The 13,180-nt window shown below is 39.5% G+C and overlaps 1 protein-coding gene across 4 annotated transcripts; it reads left to right on the top strand.

Annotated features, from left to right (window-relative positions):
- The first annotated feature begins 3,635 nt into the window (after nt 1-3,635).
- Nucleotides 3,636-12,336, top strand: LOC137288241 (multiple epidermal growth factor-like domains protein 11). 4 transcript variants are annotated; one of them, XM_067820698.1, is made up of 10 exons: nt 3,636-3,761; nt 5,436-5,501; nt 5,719-5,838; nt 7,012-7,251; nt 7,898-8,077; nt 8,591-8,719; nt 9,087-9,221; nt 9,659-9,796; nt 10,481-10,595; nt 11,068-12,336. In XM_067820698.1, the coding sequence occupies exons 1-10, from the start codon at nt 3,749-3,751 to the stop codon at nt 11,144-11,146; spliced, it is 1,215 nt and encodes a 404-aa protein (XP_067676799.1). In that variant the 5' UTR covers nt 3,636-3,748; the 3' UTR covers nt 11,147-12,336. The 4 variants fall into 4 exon arrangements, with proteins under 4 accessions (XP_067676799.1, XP_067676798.1, XP_067676796.1 ...); XM_067820697.1 differs by having other exon boundaries at nt 3,650-3,761; nt 10,478-10,595; XM_067820695.1 differs by having other exon boundaries at nt 3,672-3,761; nt 8,591-8,725; nt 10,478-10,595.
- The last annotated feature ends 844 nt before the right edge of the window (nt 12,337-13,180 follow it).

Raw genomic sequence — 13,180 nt, forward strand, 5'->3', positions numbered from 1 at the left:
AACCTGAACCCCTGTGGTTCTCACTGGTTAAGTGCAAATGGATACGACGTTAGAAACCGGTGTAACTTTAATACAACAATGGCGAGAAACAAATAGCGGCGGTCAACAGTCACGCATGCATGTGTTTTACATGGTCATCGACTGAGTGTATGAACACGGTCTGAAGCCTGTTTCTGTAGTATGTTCTGTATAGTTTATTGGACAAGACATATCAATGCTTTAACCAGTGTGTTCTCTATCATTACTAAGAAGAATATAACAGCTTAGATTTTGTACAGGACCAACTCAGTAGCGAGTAATATACAACACTTGAATACACTGTGGAGGTTATTATTCTGTTTGTTGTGTGGATGCTGATAGGAAGCAGATTTCATGGCAACCAAGTTCAGCTGATGTTGATTCATCGATACCAGCTTTTATTTCAGTTAATAATATAGAATTATTCCATTCAGTCAAACCGATACAGCCCAGTGGAAATATCTGAAACTTTTTAAGAGCTGATAAGTTTGGGAATATGATTTTTTTAAAGAAGAATACTTATGTCGATGTGTTAATACATATTATTACCCAAAATCTGTAATAATCTGTTACAAAACAATCCAATAACATTAATCTGCTAAGAGAAGGGGATGGCTAAGGGCCTCCCTTGCAGTGATATTTTACAGTATGGCAGTAATGTAGGGAGAAGCCCGAAACTGGGCTATTCAGGTTGACTGAAGTTGTTGAGGTCTAAGTGCACACTGTGATCGTTCCTCCTTGACCATACTGATTGTCATACTTGACAACACACTAGTTACAGGAAACCGACTGCCTTTGCACAATGCAAAGTGGATCCAAGGAGTTGGTTTACGCCAGATAAATAAGCGCAGTCACGGAGGAGTTATGTCCCCTGACCACATTTCCAAACCAAGACTAGGTCCAACGGGGTAATCGCTCAACTATGTTGTATATTTTAATACTGCACCGTATCAGCGATGTATCACTCCATGCAGTGTTTGCAATGGACGCTTGAACAAGTACCAGACTGTAATGTGTTTAAATATATTTCACCCTCTTCCCCCACTCCCCCTGGATTCACTTGGGTTTTGTGATATTACATACTCAGTGCCTTTTGAAGTGTAAATCCTTTACAGGAATGATCCTACCAAGAGCATCTACGGTCTACCCATATTACGCCTCTCAATCTCTTCTCGACCTCAGTAGCCGAGTGTAGTTGTATGTTGAGTATAGTTTTATATACTTATAGTTCTATATATCTATATATACATATATGCACTCATCTATCCAAATTGCTATTAAATTAAACGATTCCTTTTGTCAATGAAGTTACCTATGATTGTTTATTAAACCAAGTTATTGTGTTGGGCTCAAATCTATCAAGCAGGCAACCAAGAATATGTTACCCTAGGTCGAAATAGGGTTTGTCCTCTTCAAGTTAAAGGCTACAAAGTTAATGTCTTAAGCGTTTTCGAGCTGGCAATGTCGTTAGAAGTTCTGTCTTAACAACCCACTATACAAAGGTAAAAAAATTAGAATTAAGACACCATTTCTGAGATGTTTATTATATGCATATATGACCAACTGCAAATTTTCTTGAACATTGACATAGCTTTAGCAATGTATCTTGAATATCTTACAGATATAGATGCAAACCCTGTATACCAGCAGGAATGGGCGTGGCATAAATAAGGCAAGACACAGATGCGTATGATGACAAACAGCTTCAGCCAGCAGCTGTAGGATATAATATGATGCATTCAATTTTCATTCAATAACACGTCTACACCAAAATAGACAAGAATACGGATATTTAATTCCAATAACATTCCACATTGTATAGTCTCCAGACAAAGTTTTGACTCGAACAAAGCTGATTCTAATGTCATTAAATTAGGTATGTTATTCTCAAGGCAGATTGAAATTCTTGACCAATGGGATATCATGGTTGCTACACTGGTTCTGGAATCTTCTGTTCCGGTTTGTTTTAGAAGACATTGCATTTGGTTTCTCACAACTTGCTCCAGCTGAACAATGAGCACAATGACTCCACAGATTTTAAAGTAGTTGTTAACGAGGAGCTATGATGATTGTAATCACACTCTATGCATCGAATGCCGTGGCAAGGGATTGTTTCAGTGGACATTAATAGGCTTCAGGACGAATTCGTAAGCTTCTTCGCTTGGAACGCAAAGCGTACACATAAGCATGTTGCTGTTATCTCCCTTGTCTGACCGAACGCGAAAAACACGGACAATGCTTGTCGGCAATGCTTGTGCTGATCGAGTTGCCAGGAGACAGAGGTAACATTTAATTGAAAGATTACTGGGGTATTAATCGGTATTAAATAGAACATTGGCATCTTGGCATTAAACTTGAATGTCATTTACAGTTTCCTATTATGTTGTAACAATGTTATTGCGAAACAAACGTAATGATTGTTTTAACTGACTCGGGACAATCGTAAGGAATGGGTAGGTCAATTGTAGCAAAAAAGTTCAGATTTTCGAAACATAATCCAAATAAAATGTGGAAAGATGTTATCACGATCATTTAAGGACAGTGGATAAACATTAAACTTTTGTCATCGTCGACATTTAAAATCCTTTGGTTTGAAATTCTTGTACTGGTATGCCCCAGATAGAATCACAAAGGCAAACACCAAAAAGCCCTGGATCAATACTGTCAACATAACACTGTAAATGTTCGACAATGACAAAACTCGTAGAAACCTAACTTAAAACGTACATCATAATACGCTTCACTGCCATGACACTAGGGAGATGTGTAACACAATCCTCGATGGTAGTAGCCACGTCACATGTTAACAACTTTGAGCTTCTGAAATATTTCTACTTCAAAATATGCCTTTATGCCTCAATTTTATACTTTCAATCCAAGCAACATTTCCTGCATCAAGGACGTTTTATTACGTCTTGTGAAAAAAGTACTCAGCTATGTGAAAAACAATATTGCATCTCGCCATGAGCGAGCAACTGAAAAACGCTTGGATGAGTACCGCAGGAAAGCAAAGGTAAATAACCCTACTCACCTCCACAATGCTTGAGCGAACAGTTTTGGAGTAATCGCCCTTGTTACAATTACCCCGTATTACAACTGACCCCGGTCTCTCCTATTCAATGAATAGGTCTTGGTGACTCTGGTTGTCAGCAAACCCAGACCACCTTCCTGTGAATCGATTAAATACAAAGGTAAACATACACTGTCCGTTGCGTTTTATATATAATATATCACGTTTGTTTGTAACTTTTTGAAATAGATAAACAAAATATGAATGAAGTGTTGACTTGTTGATAACTTGTTCAGTATTCAACAATAGTGCAGGTGTAGGCCTTTGATGATGATCATGTAGAAGAGGTGTGGAACAGATGAACCACTGATTGGTATCAACCATCCAATCTGTAAGGGCATGATTTCAGTCACCGAAGTTACCGAACGTGATCACCTGTCTCATTCAGTTGCCTCTAACGGCAAGCAGAACTCCTTTTGTGGAAGAGGTGGCGAGACGACATGGAATCTCAGTCGACTGTTTGGCCATCGTCTCCAGCGTCTACTTTCAAAGCTTCAAGAGTGATCATTGTCAAGCATGTGGTCGTGTCGGAAATGAGTATCTACTTAAACTGTTTACTGCACTTCGGTGTAGTGACGCAAACATTTTACATGCTGTCCACTCATGCCCCAGACACAGGGTACTTCATACCTAGCACTACGTATTTGTTCTGGATGAAAGATGAGCCTAAGCGGTATGTACGTTCTCTTAAATGTATTGACTTCCAATGGCAATGCTGCTTTGTTTATACATTGCCATTAATTACATATCTTACTTTTGAATGTGCCTTGTCATGCCTTAAGTATTTAACACTTATTGATGTGATTTGCATAAAACAGTATGGTGGGTGTGATAATAGCGGTGTAGCACTAACCGATTGTATGACTGTCAAAGCAACAGGCTGACAAAATGTGAACTTACAAAAACTGATGCTTGGTAAATACACTGGGAGCTTAGAAATAAGATAACTTTATTCATAGTTAGATGATGAACGCATCATTTGCGATACTTGATGTGAGCCTTCCTCTGTTGGATGTGTAAGTCCACGTCTTGCTGGATGGGTATTAGGCTATGGTGTTGTTAAAGCATAGATATTTATTGTAAATGTGTCGGGCTTCGCGTAGATATGGCTGCGTGCGGTTATTAGACACTGTTCTTGATGATAATCATGTCGTCATGACCAGTTGTGTGGATTACTGCTCATGCAATCATCCACTGGAAATATGATTATTTATACAACAGTGAAACTGTTGTGCTAAGTAGCAGTTCATGTTGTATTATAATCATGTATTCATGATGTATTATAATCTCTGTTTTCTCCAACAAATATCTAATATACATGTAGTCAGTTGTCATAAAGGAAATTGTATTTTTCAACCCAGTCCAGCGATATGATCACCTTTGGGTTAAAATATTATGAAAAAGTGATCGATAAAAATAAGCATTACTAGTTAATCATGCATATATACTATCATTCATCACTTCGATATGGTTTGGCATGATTTGATATTGTTTTACAGAAACGAAATGTATACATTCATATAACACCATTTGTATCCACCATGAAACGAAGTGGACGCATACGAGGATTCATGATATACTAAGCCTCACGCAGGAGGATTTGTTTTATTGTCATTGACATACTATACAGTATCCAGTTTCAACACTCATGGAACAGAAATGGTGAATGGGATGCTCAACCACCTACTTCCGTCTGTTAGAGCAAAATCCGGGGTTTTTGTTCGTCTCTAGTCCGGAAAAAAGATATGAACTTTAAACACTTATACACTCTTGTTTCTACTGTTGATCATTTGAGCGTTTCAAGTGTCGGTTATAGATTGTATGGAATATGAAATGTTCCTAGACATCGCTACCTGACTTCTAATGTCCTGGAACACACTTAACGATTTTATCGTAATGTATTGTCTGTGACAGAACCAGTTTTGTAACCGCAAAGACTGAAAAGGGCGTTGAGCAATTGTTAATTCTAGTACAAAACGTTATAGGTTGGTTAGTGTTTTGACTATTTGTAGTATTCCAGTTATATCGCAGATTCGTGTGGTTGGTAAGGATGTGAGAGATTAAAGATTATACATGCATATTATATGCAGAGAGTGGGGTTTGACACGTATACAAAGATACCCTTGAGTAATGTTCGACTTTGAGCAAGAAGACACGTTCACAATGATACTCGTTCTGTTAAATTGAATAGTATTTTACACGAAGTAAAGACCTTTTAAAGCTTCATAAATTCACTTTGCTGTATAGCCTGTTGGACGGGATTTGCCGGATATGTACAATAGTTAGCCGAGTTCTTGAACTCAAAGTAAATAACATCACGAATATTCATTTTCAACTTTTCAATCAGATCCGTCCACGATCACGGGCTTGAGTTGGGTTTTACTGGGCCTCTACTCCTGGACCATAGGAACTGGTGAGATAAAACGGAAATTTACGATTGTGCTCTGTAATTTAATAACTTCATCATTTAAAATGATAAAAAGTGTGAATTGTATAAATATGGAAATTACGACGATGTAACACATTCATATAACACTATTTGTATCCACCACTGTTGAAATCTGTCAATTTATGGTTATACCTATATTTGAACGTTGTACCTACAGAAAATATTTTCTTTCCTTTTGCAGCTGGTGAATGCCATTGTAGCACCCGTGAGGCATGTTCTGTGTTTCCCACCTCCCCGTGTAGCCTGCCTGGTGGTGATGACCGATGTCAAGAGGGATGGTTTGGTCGATACTGCCAGAAACGTAAATATCAATATTACGATAATTGTAACCATCAAGTGTAACGTAATTTAGGGTGCTTATCTCCTGTATATGGCAGCTACCACGAATACACGTCGTGTTGAACAGTCAACAACGCTCTGCCCTAGATTATCTGGGACAAAACAGATACGTAAACATAACAGCTCAACTTGTGTGTTTGTCTTTAGCAAAATCAGATGCTGAAACGATGGTATTTTATTAAAGGGATAAAACGAAGACCGGTTCTCACAAAGTCAGTAAACTGTCCGAGGGATTATCTATGCTTCTCTGGAACGCGGGTCAGCACTTCACCAACAACGTTACTTGCCAAACACACGTACACGCACACGCACACGCACACGCACACGCACATGGACGTTGCAACAGAATGGAAAGAAGCCGATTCCCGTTTGAAACTGGTCACATGAATTCTTTGTAAGTCGACAAATTTGGTCAGAGCGTTTCCAGAATGAGTCTCGAATGGATATCCTAACTATATGGTTAGTTGGGACACTTTCCAGAATAGGTATCCGGGTCGTCTGAGCACAAAAATCATAATTACTTGGTGGGCATACAGCTACTTAAGTGTCACCAAAACAAAGTAACTTATGATTGACTTTAGAAGTAAATTCACAGAAGTGTTTCCACTGATAACCAACGATGCATGTGTTGCGACAGAGTCGGAGTATAAGTATCTTGCAACCTTCGTTGACTCTAAGCTGAGCTGAACTCTGAGTTGTTTTAACATTTTCCTTGGTTGGTGTTGGTATGAGTCTCTTAATTCATCTCAAATCTAAAAGAGGCAAATTTGTTAACACTGCAAGTAAACTCGCTGGAATCAAATTGGAATGGTTATTATTAATATATGAGTAGCAAATCATGAATCCAAACTGTCAAAGTTCTATCTGAACCGACTCAATACTAAATTTCGGAATACATTCTCCTCCCTCATGGCCGCCACTGCAGAGTTCCAGTTATGAAAACAAAGAAAATTCATGAAATGTATGTAAATATGTCTTTGTATCTCTCCGGTGTGTCAGAAGCTCAGATGATATGACACTAATTCCTGGAACGGCAAGCAAGTATTATTCTATTATGTTCTATTCACAAAACGCTAGTCTTGAGAAATGAGAAAAACGTTCACATCTTTAACTGCATGTGTTGTACCTTTATCAGAAAATGTGGCGTTGAGGAAGCCTACCACACAGAGTTCTGTGTGGTTCGAACAAGAAGAAACAGCTCGGCCTCTCAATCTCACATCATCCTATGCGGTTGATGGCATAGTTTCAACGCTGTTCATCGACAGTCCATGTTCTCATACTGACCGGGGCGACATGCGGCCATACTGGAAAGTGTTTCTCGGGGCCAGCACCAACCATACACTCCTGCACATGCGACTGTATCTCCGTGAGACTTGTGAGTGCTCCTTTACAATGTTTCTTACCATATAGATGCTTGTAAACAAATAATGCAATATTGGTAGTTCAGAACAATACCAATAAAATAGATATCTAACATTAACGAAAACAAAGAAGAAAACTCATAGCATGTTAGACTTTCGTACAAGAGATGCTGACCACAGGCGTTGGCATTATGTAAAGAGGCAAATGTCGTATTATCATTTACAGGTCTAATGTACATTGCTTTATGGACTGTCTGTTGGACTGGCTGACCACATATCTCCCACTGCTCGTGGAAGTATCAATTTTTTGTGAAACGATCTTGACATTCAGCAGCATATGGTAAAAATATGGTAGTATTGGTATGGCCATGCTACGGTATGAACTGTTATCGCAGACGAAGAATGCACAAAACAAGATATCGTGATCCCATTTCTATTGAAATAATTATTCACTCAAAAATTGTTGTCCTTTAGTCTGTTTCTCTTTTTCTCTGGGATGAACTAATATCTATTTGCTGTTATCGCGGTTGTCGTTTGCGAATCAACTAAAATACTGAGAACACGTGTGCGTGGCAATGTCTGGCTCTGGTGACTCATGAGGACATCGATCAAAAAAATCCCTGATTATTATTCTTATTCTAACGATATGCCCTTTTATAGGGAGGGGACGCAATAACGGCATGAAGATATTCGTTGGCGACCAGATCTGCTACAGCTGGCCGGCAAACAGAGAACCTCCACCAATAGCGAATGTGACATGTCGATGTCCACTGATTGGAAGCACCGTCACTATTCGTACACCCCGGCAATATCTCACCCTATGTGAGGTGGAAATATTTGGTATGTGTGGATGAACCATATTCCTATCCAAAACATACATAATCATACATTATACCACTTTCGAAGTAACGTCTGTTTCTAGGTATATGAAGGCTTGAAGGGATTGAGTGAGTGAGTGATTTGAGTTTTACGCCGCATTCAGCAATATTCCAGCTATATGGCGGCTGTCTGTAAATAATCGAGTCTGGACCAAACAATCCAGTGATCAACAGTAGGAGTATCGATCAGCTGGGAACCGATGACCTGTGTCAACCAAGTCAGCGAGCCTGACCACCCGATCCCGTTAGGAATGACTGACCCGTGAGTGGAATATGGCATTTACGGAAAAATGACAAGGTGATACATCATGGATTGTATTAGATCGAGTAATGTTTACCACGGGCTCTTGTTTAATGATGGGTAACATTAAAGAAGATTTCTTTTGTATTTAAAAAACTCCCACGCAACATAACACTAACGTTTTGTGCAAGGGGATCACCTACAACTATAATAAGTAGCCATGGCCATTTCCAGTTTGCAGTGACGGCTGGTTTGGGGACGACTGCGACAAACAGTGCCATTGTGCAGACGTGTGTGACAAGATCACAGGTCGCTGCCCGAGTACGTGTGATTCCGGATTCTCAGGTTCAACCTGCCAGACACGTGAGTGTAGGGATCAAGCGTTTTGTTGTTTTGTTTTGTAGTCGGAAATACACACGCTAGGTCACAGCGGTCAGTTGATATCAAACTTAGCCCATCATTAGTGATATTACGAGCAACGTCTATATAAAATGAAAGATGTTTTCTTTGGACTTAACGCATGCCCGTGGGCATTTACCTCAGACCATGTGTCATGGATATGGAAGGTTCTACAAATAGAAGTCAGGAGCCAGAAGATGATCGAATACTCGTTACTTATTACTGACGACTTTTTGCTCTTCTCTAAGAATTCTTACAACACAGTGTAACATTGTCACAGGGTACGTGTGTATGACTGATGCCTGATAGAACGTTGCTACATTTTGTTTAGCATGCGATGATGGTCTCTTTGGCAACCAATGTCAAAATAAGTGCGGCCAGTGCAAGTCAAACCTTCCATGCAACAAAGTCAGTGGTAACTGTGAAGACGGATGCAGTCCTGGATTTGAGGGGCCTTACTGTGTTGGTGAGGATCTTGTGATACGGTTGCTTGTGTAAGTCAACCACCACACTTTTTCACTGTTCCAACTGCAATACGGTCTGGAATAGTACTTGGCTGGTTGGAGTTTTGTTTAAGGATGCACTCAACAATGTTTGCACCCAAAACACCAGAAATATACACAAAATCAATACTTTTTAGACTCTAGACTTTAGAAGTTGTAAAGATGAAGGCAAACCAAGTTCTATTGATAGTCAATTTCTTTGTGAGGGCGACGTTTCGGTGTAGGTACTTACATCGCTAACAAGCAAGTGATGACGATAACACATGTTTGGTCCATCTTGAGTCAGATCCTTCATTAGGTTATCCTGCCGACAGTGATGTGATGAATTTCTTTAGCCGCAAGGCGGTGAAATGTTATCCTTCCTTGCTTTGGGACTATATAAAGCCAATCTTTATTTCAGATGAGTGTTTGGACGGAATGTATGGATCCAACTGCACATCGCGATGTGGTCATTGCAAAGATCACAAGTTCTGTAACAAAATCAACGGAGTCTGCGCTGAGGGATGTGCCAACAATTACAAGGCCCCATTATGCCAAGGTGAGAGCTTGAAGTTCAGTGCTAATGTACGTTTGAAGTACTCACGACTGAGATTGCAATGAGCTGAATTGGCTCCATTAAAATGAGCATGTTTAGTTAGTATTGCATTAGTTTAGTAACTGGACTTGAGATTTACGTGGATATTGTAAAATGAAATACACCCCCAGTGTATGTTTACGAGGAAATTTTGCTTCCATTCATCTGCGGAACCAAATATTGTCCACTTTCTCTGATTTCGAAGCATTTCCAAACATCGGGGTCATCGAAAACACTTGTATCTAGAAAGTCGGATTGCAAATCAATTAATATATTGGATTGCGTGCTACTCTTTCAATACATTGTAGCTGTGTGGACATGTTGTATATTGTTGGGACACCTTTCGGTGTTAATAAGGTATCTGTCTGTATACATACAAATCTCGCTGATCTGGACGACAAATGTCATCGTATCCTTATTGTGTAGACAGATGCGCTCACTGTCGATCACAGAATTCACGGGTACATTCCGTCACCATCTACCTCGAATCTAGCTGACTGCGGCGTTTAAGAACAAACGACCAAAACAAACAACGTCAGATTGCACTTAGGGCTGGGTTTTTGTTAAAACCCCACCCCACACCAGCCACACTCATAATATGAAATACTCGGTTCCACCCAAATGTTAAGTTGATTGGTATTTCAGTAGAGGTTGAACGTTGTGATAACGCAAGTAATCTGGCCTCTCAGCGGACAGCATTAGGTGCAGCTCTAGGAGTGGCCGTGCTGATCTTTGTTTTGGCTGGATCCCTGTACATCGTACGGTGAGTATACTCGTCTACTACCTACAGTTATATTCGGCGTGTTAACTGAGCGCAAGGCTCGATATCATAAGACCTTAGACATTTACCTGTGTATGAATCCTAGAAGCAGGGTATCAACCTGAAACATTATTGGGGCGAATCGTGGTTCTAAACCCATGATGTTAAGGCTTAAGGCATGTCTGGTTGAGTCTAGTTTTATGCCGACTTTAGCCATATTCCAGCAACACCACGGTGGGGGCATCAGGAATGGGCCCACGTCGGGAACTGAACACAGATCTTCGTCGTGAGGAGCTTGGCTACCCCATCACCGCTTAGTCATATCTGAGGGAGACAGGTTTAATTATCCTGCTTTATATTGAATAGGTCACCCGCTCTTCCTGTACTAAGATGGCCCGACTTAATATGTGTGTAGCGATGGAAATTAAGCTTGAAGTGTCTTTTTTGTTTGTTTGGAGTTACACTTATTTTACAGGGTGAAGATGTACAAGAAAGCTTTAGAGCTGGAGCGTGGCACCATGTCCTCGACGCCTATCTGGATCAAGGAGCAGTAGCATAACATGACGTTTTAAACTGAACATGTATCTGCAGCATGTTTTACGATCCGAAAAGTTAAAAACTAAAAGTTTGATATTTGATACCCTTAACATGTCAATGACGATGTAACCCATTCTTCTGTCGAACTTGAAAACTGTCGGTCACTCAAAATGACTGTTGTGACATAGTTTTACTCTAATTCTAGTATGTAAAAATATTATATTGATGCGGTCTGTTTTGATACATTTATCTACTTGTCCAAGTGTAGATGACTAGCCAATCTGGTGTATGTGCCATAACGCTCTATCCTACATTGCTTTTAAGGAAATGCGTATGTAACTTACTGCTTGTTTACCTACCTACATTATAGATGAAGCATGAGCGATTGAAAATGTTACTACATGTGTAAGTGATCCTTTTGTTATTTAAGTTTACAGGAAACGATATCGCATAATGACAGATGTGCCATTCAATATAACCTAATTACATTCAGATCTGAATTCCCGTTAGAATGTGACTTGACATTGTGTTCCTATCATTATTTTAGGGCTGTCCTCTTTGGGTCTCATGTCAGTGGGGCGGGATGTCCCTCTTACATAGCTGCTGCCACAGTCACACATTAGCTTGTAGATGCATCCCCTGGGCTTCTGATTTCTCTACTGAAGTTTTGTGCTCTTTGAGTCTACTGTCAATGGGGCCCTTTCTGTTGTGAACAATCCATCACACTCCATTAACGGGCAAGCAATAAGCATCATTGCATCCTACTTTTATGATTGGTGACTACGCAAGATTTCAGAGTCTATTAGCATCAAACGATTAGCACTACAGAAAAAAACAAAGATCAGGGGCTTTACCCAATGAATGCGGAATTAATTAGACTTTAAGATTCACCTATCACCTATTATTCCACTGTATCAGCTTTATCCATACCTTGTATATCTTATCCTAGCCTTTGTATATCGTAGATTATCAGCGACCCAATTGCACATCCACTGTAACAACGCCATATCGGCTTTTGTATGTTTCTTTCTCTGTCATCGTATAATCTGCTGTCTAGTGTACATACATGCTTGAAATCATTATCCTGGCTTCATGTACATAACTAGTATATATATGCTGCATAACTGTCAGTCAGCATCCACCTGATGAAGGGGCAAGCAATAGCCCAGAGACGTTGTGTAAACAATAAAGAAGTTGACATTCTTAACAGTTTTTGCACCTTATGATCAGTTAATAAAATTCAATATACACCAGGAAAAGCAAAACTCAAAACGTATTGAACAAGATACACGACTACATATGATAGATATAAATCTACACAATCTAATACAGTAGTTAATGCATTAACATCAAATACATTGCCTGAGTGTGCAGGCAACCTACGCCGACACGTCACTTCCTCTAAAAATCTCAGTGAAATAGAAAATATTACTTTGGGGACAAATGTCCGTTTTCAGTGACATGTGTTTCACTTGCTCCTGTTTTTCAATTTGGAGCATTTTAAATTTCGTTGTATACCTCTGTTTTTTCTCAAACACAGTACGTTTATCTCCTAAATGTTTACAACTTTCAGTTACAATTTATAATTTGCCCATTTTAATAAAAGTATTTAGATCCATCCAAAATGCTAGATACCCGATGATTACATTTTCGGCCTATAAGCTACGGTGAGAGGTAATCACAAAGAGTACATGTGCACCTCCACAGTAATCACATACAGAGTATCTTCAAACAAAGCTTCCAGTATTTCAAACGCAGAATTCTGTTCTCAGTGATCATCTCTTCTGTTGGACCTTTTAACCAACAGTAAAGAAAAGGACCTAACAAAACTTACCCATTCAAACTTTAGAGAGTTTCATGTCCACGCAATTTTACAAAAGAGTTGGTAAAACATTTATTGCCATTGAACAAACACTTAGCAAGTACTAAACGTGATCATGCGATAACCCAATACGTAAAAAATCCAAAACTACAGAGATACAGGCGCGGAGGTTGATGCATAAAGTACTAAGCAGAATAAGGTTACAGTTAGTGTCTGTGGTTATAGTTAT

Source organism: Haliotis asinina, chromosome 6, assembly GCF_037392515.1.
Source record: "Haliotis asinina isolate JCU_RB_2024 chromosome 6, JCU_Hal_asi_v2, whole genome shotgun sequence".
Classification (NCBI taxonomy): Eukaryota; Metazoa; Mollusca; class Gastropoda; order Lepetellida; family Haliotidae; genus Haliotis; species Haliotis asinina.

Bases quoted from the DNA above. Each gene is read 5' to 3' on its own strand.
- LOC137288241 (XM_067820695.1), top strand. The intron at 5,502-5,718 runs GTGAGATAAAAC...TTCCTTTTGCAG, and splicing joins CTCCTGGACCATAGGAACTG to CTGGTGAATGCCATTGTAGC. The intron at 9,797-10,477 runs GTGAGAGCTTGA...TTGGTATTTCAG, and splicing joins CAAGGCCCCATTATGCCAAG to TAGAGGTTGAACGTTGTGAT.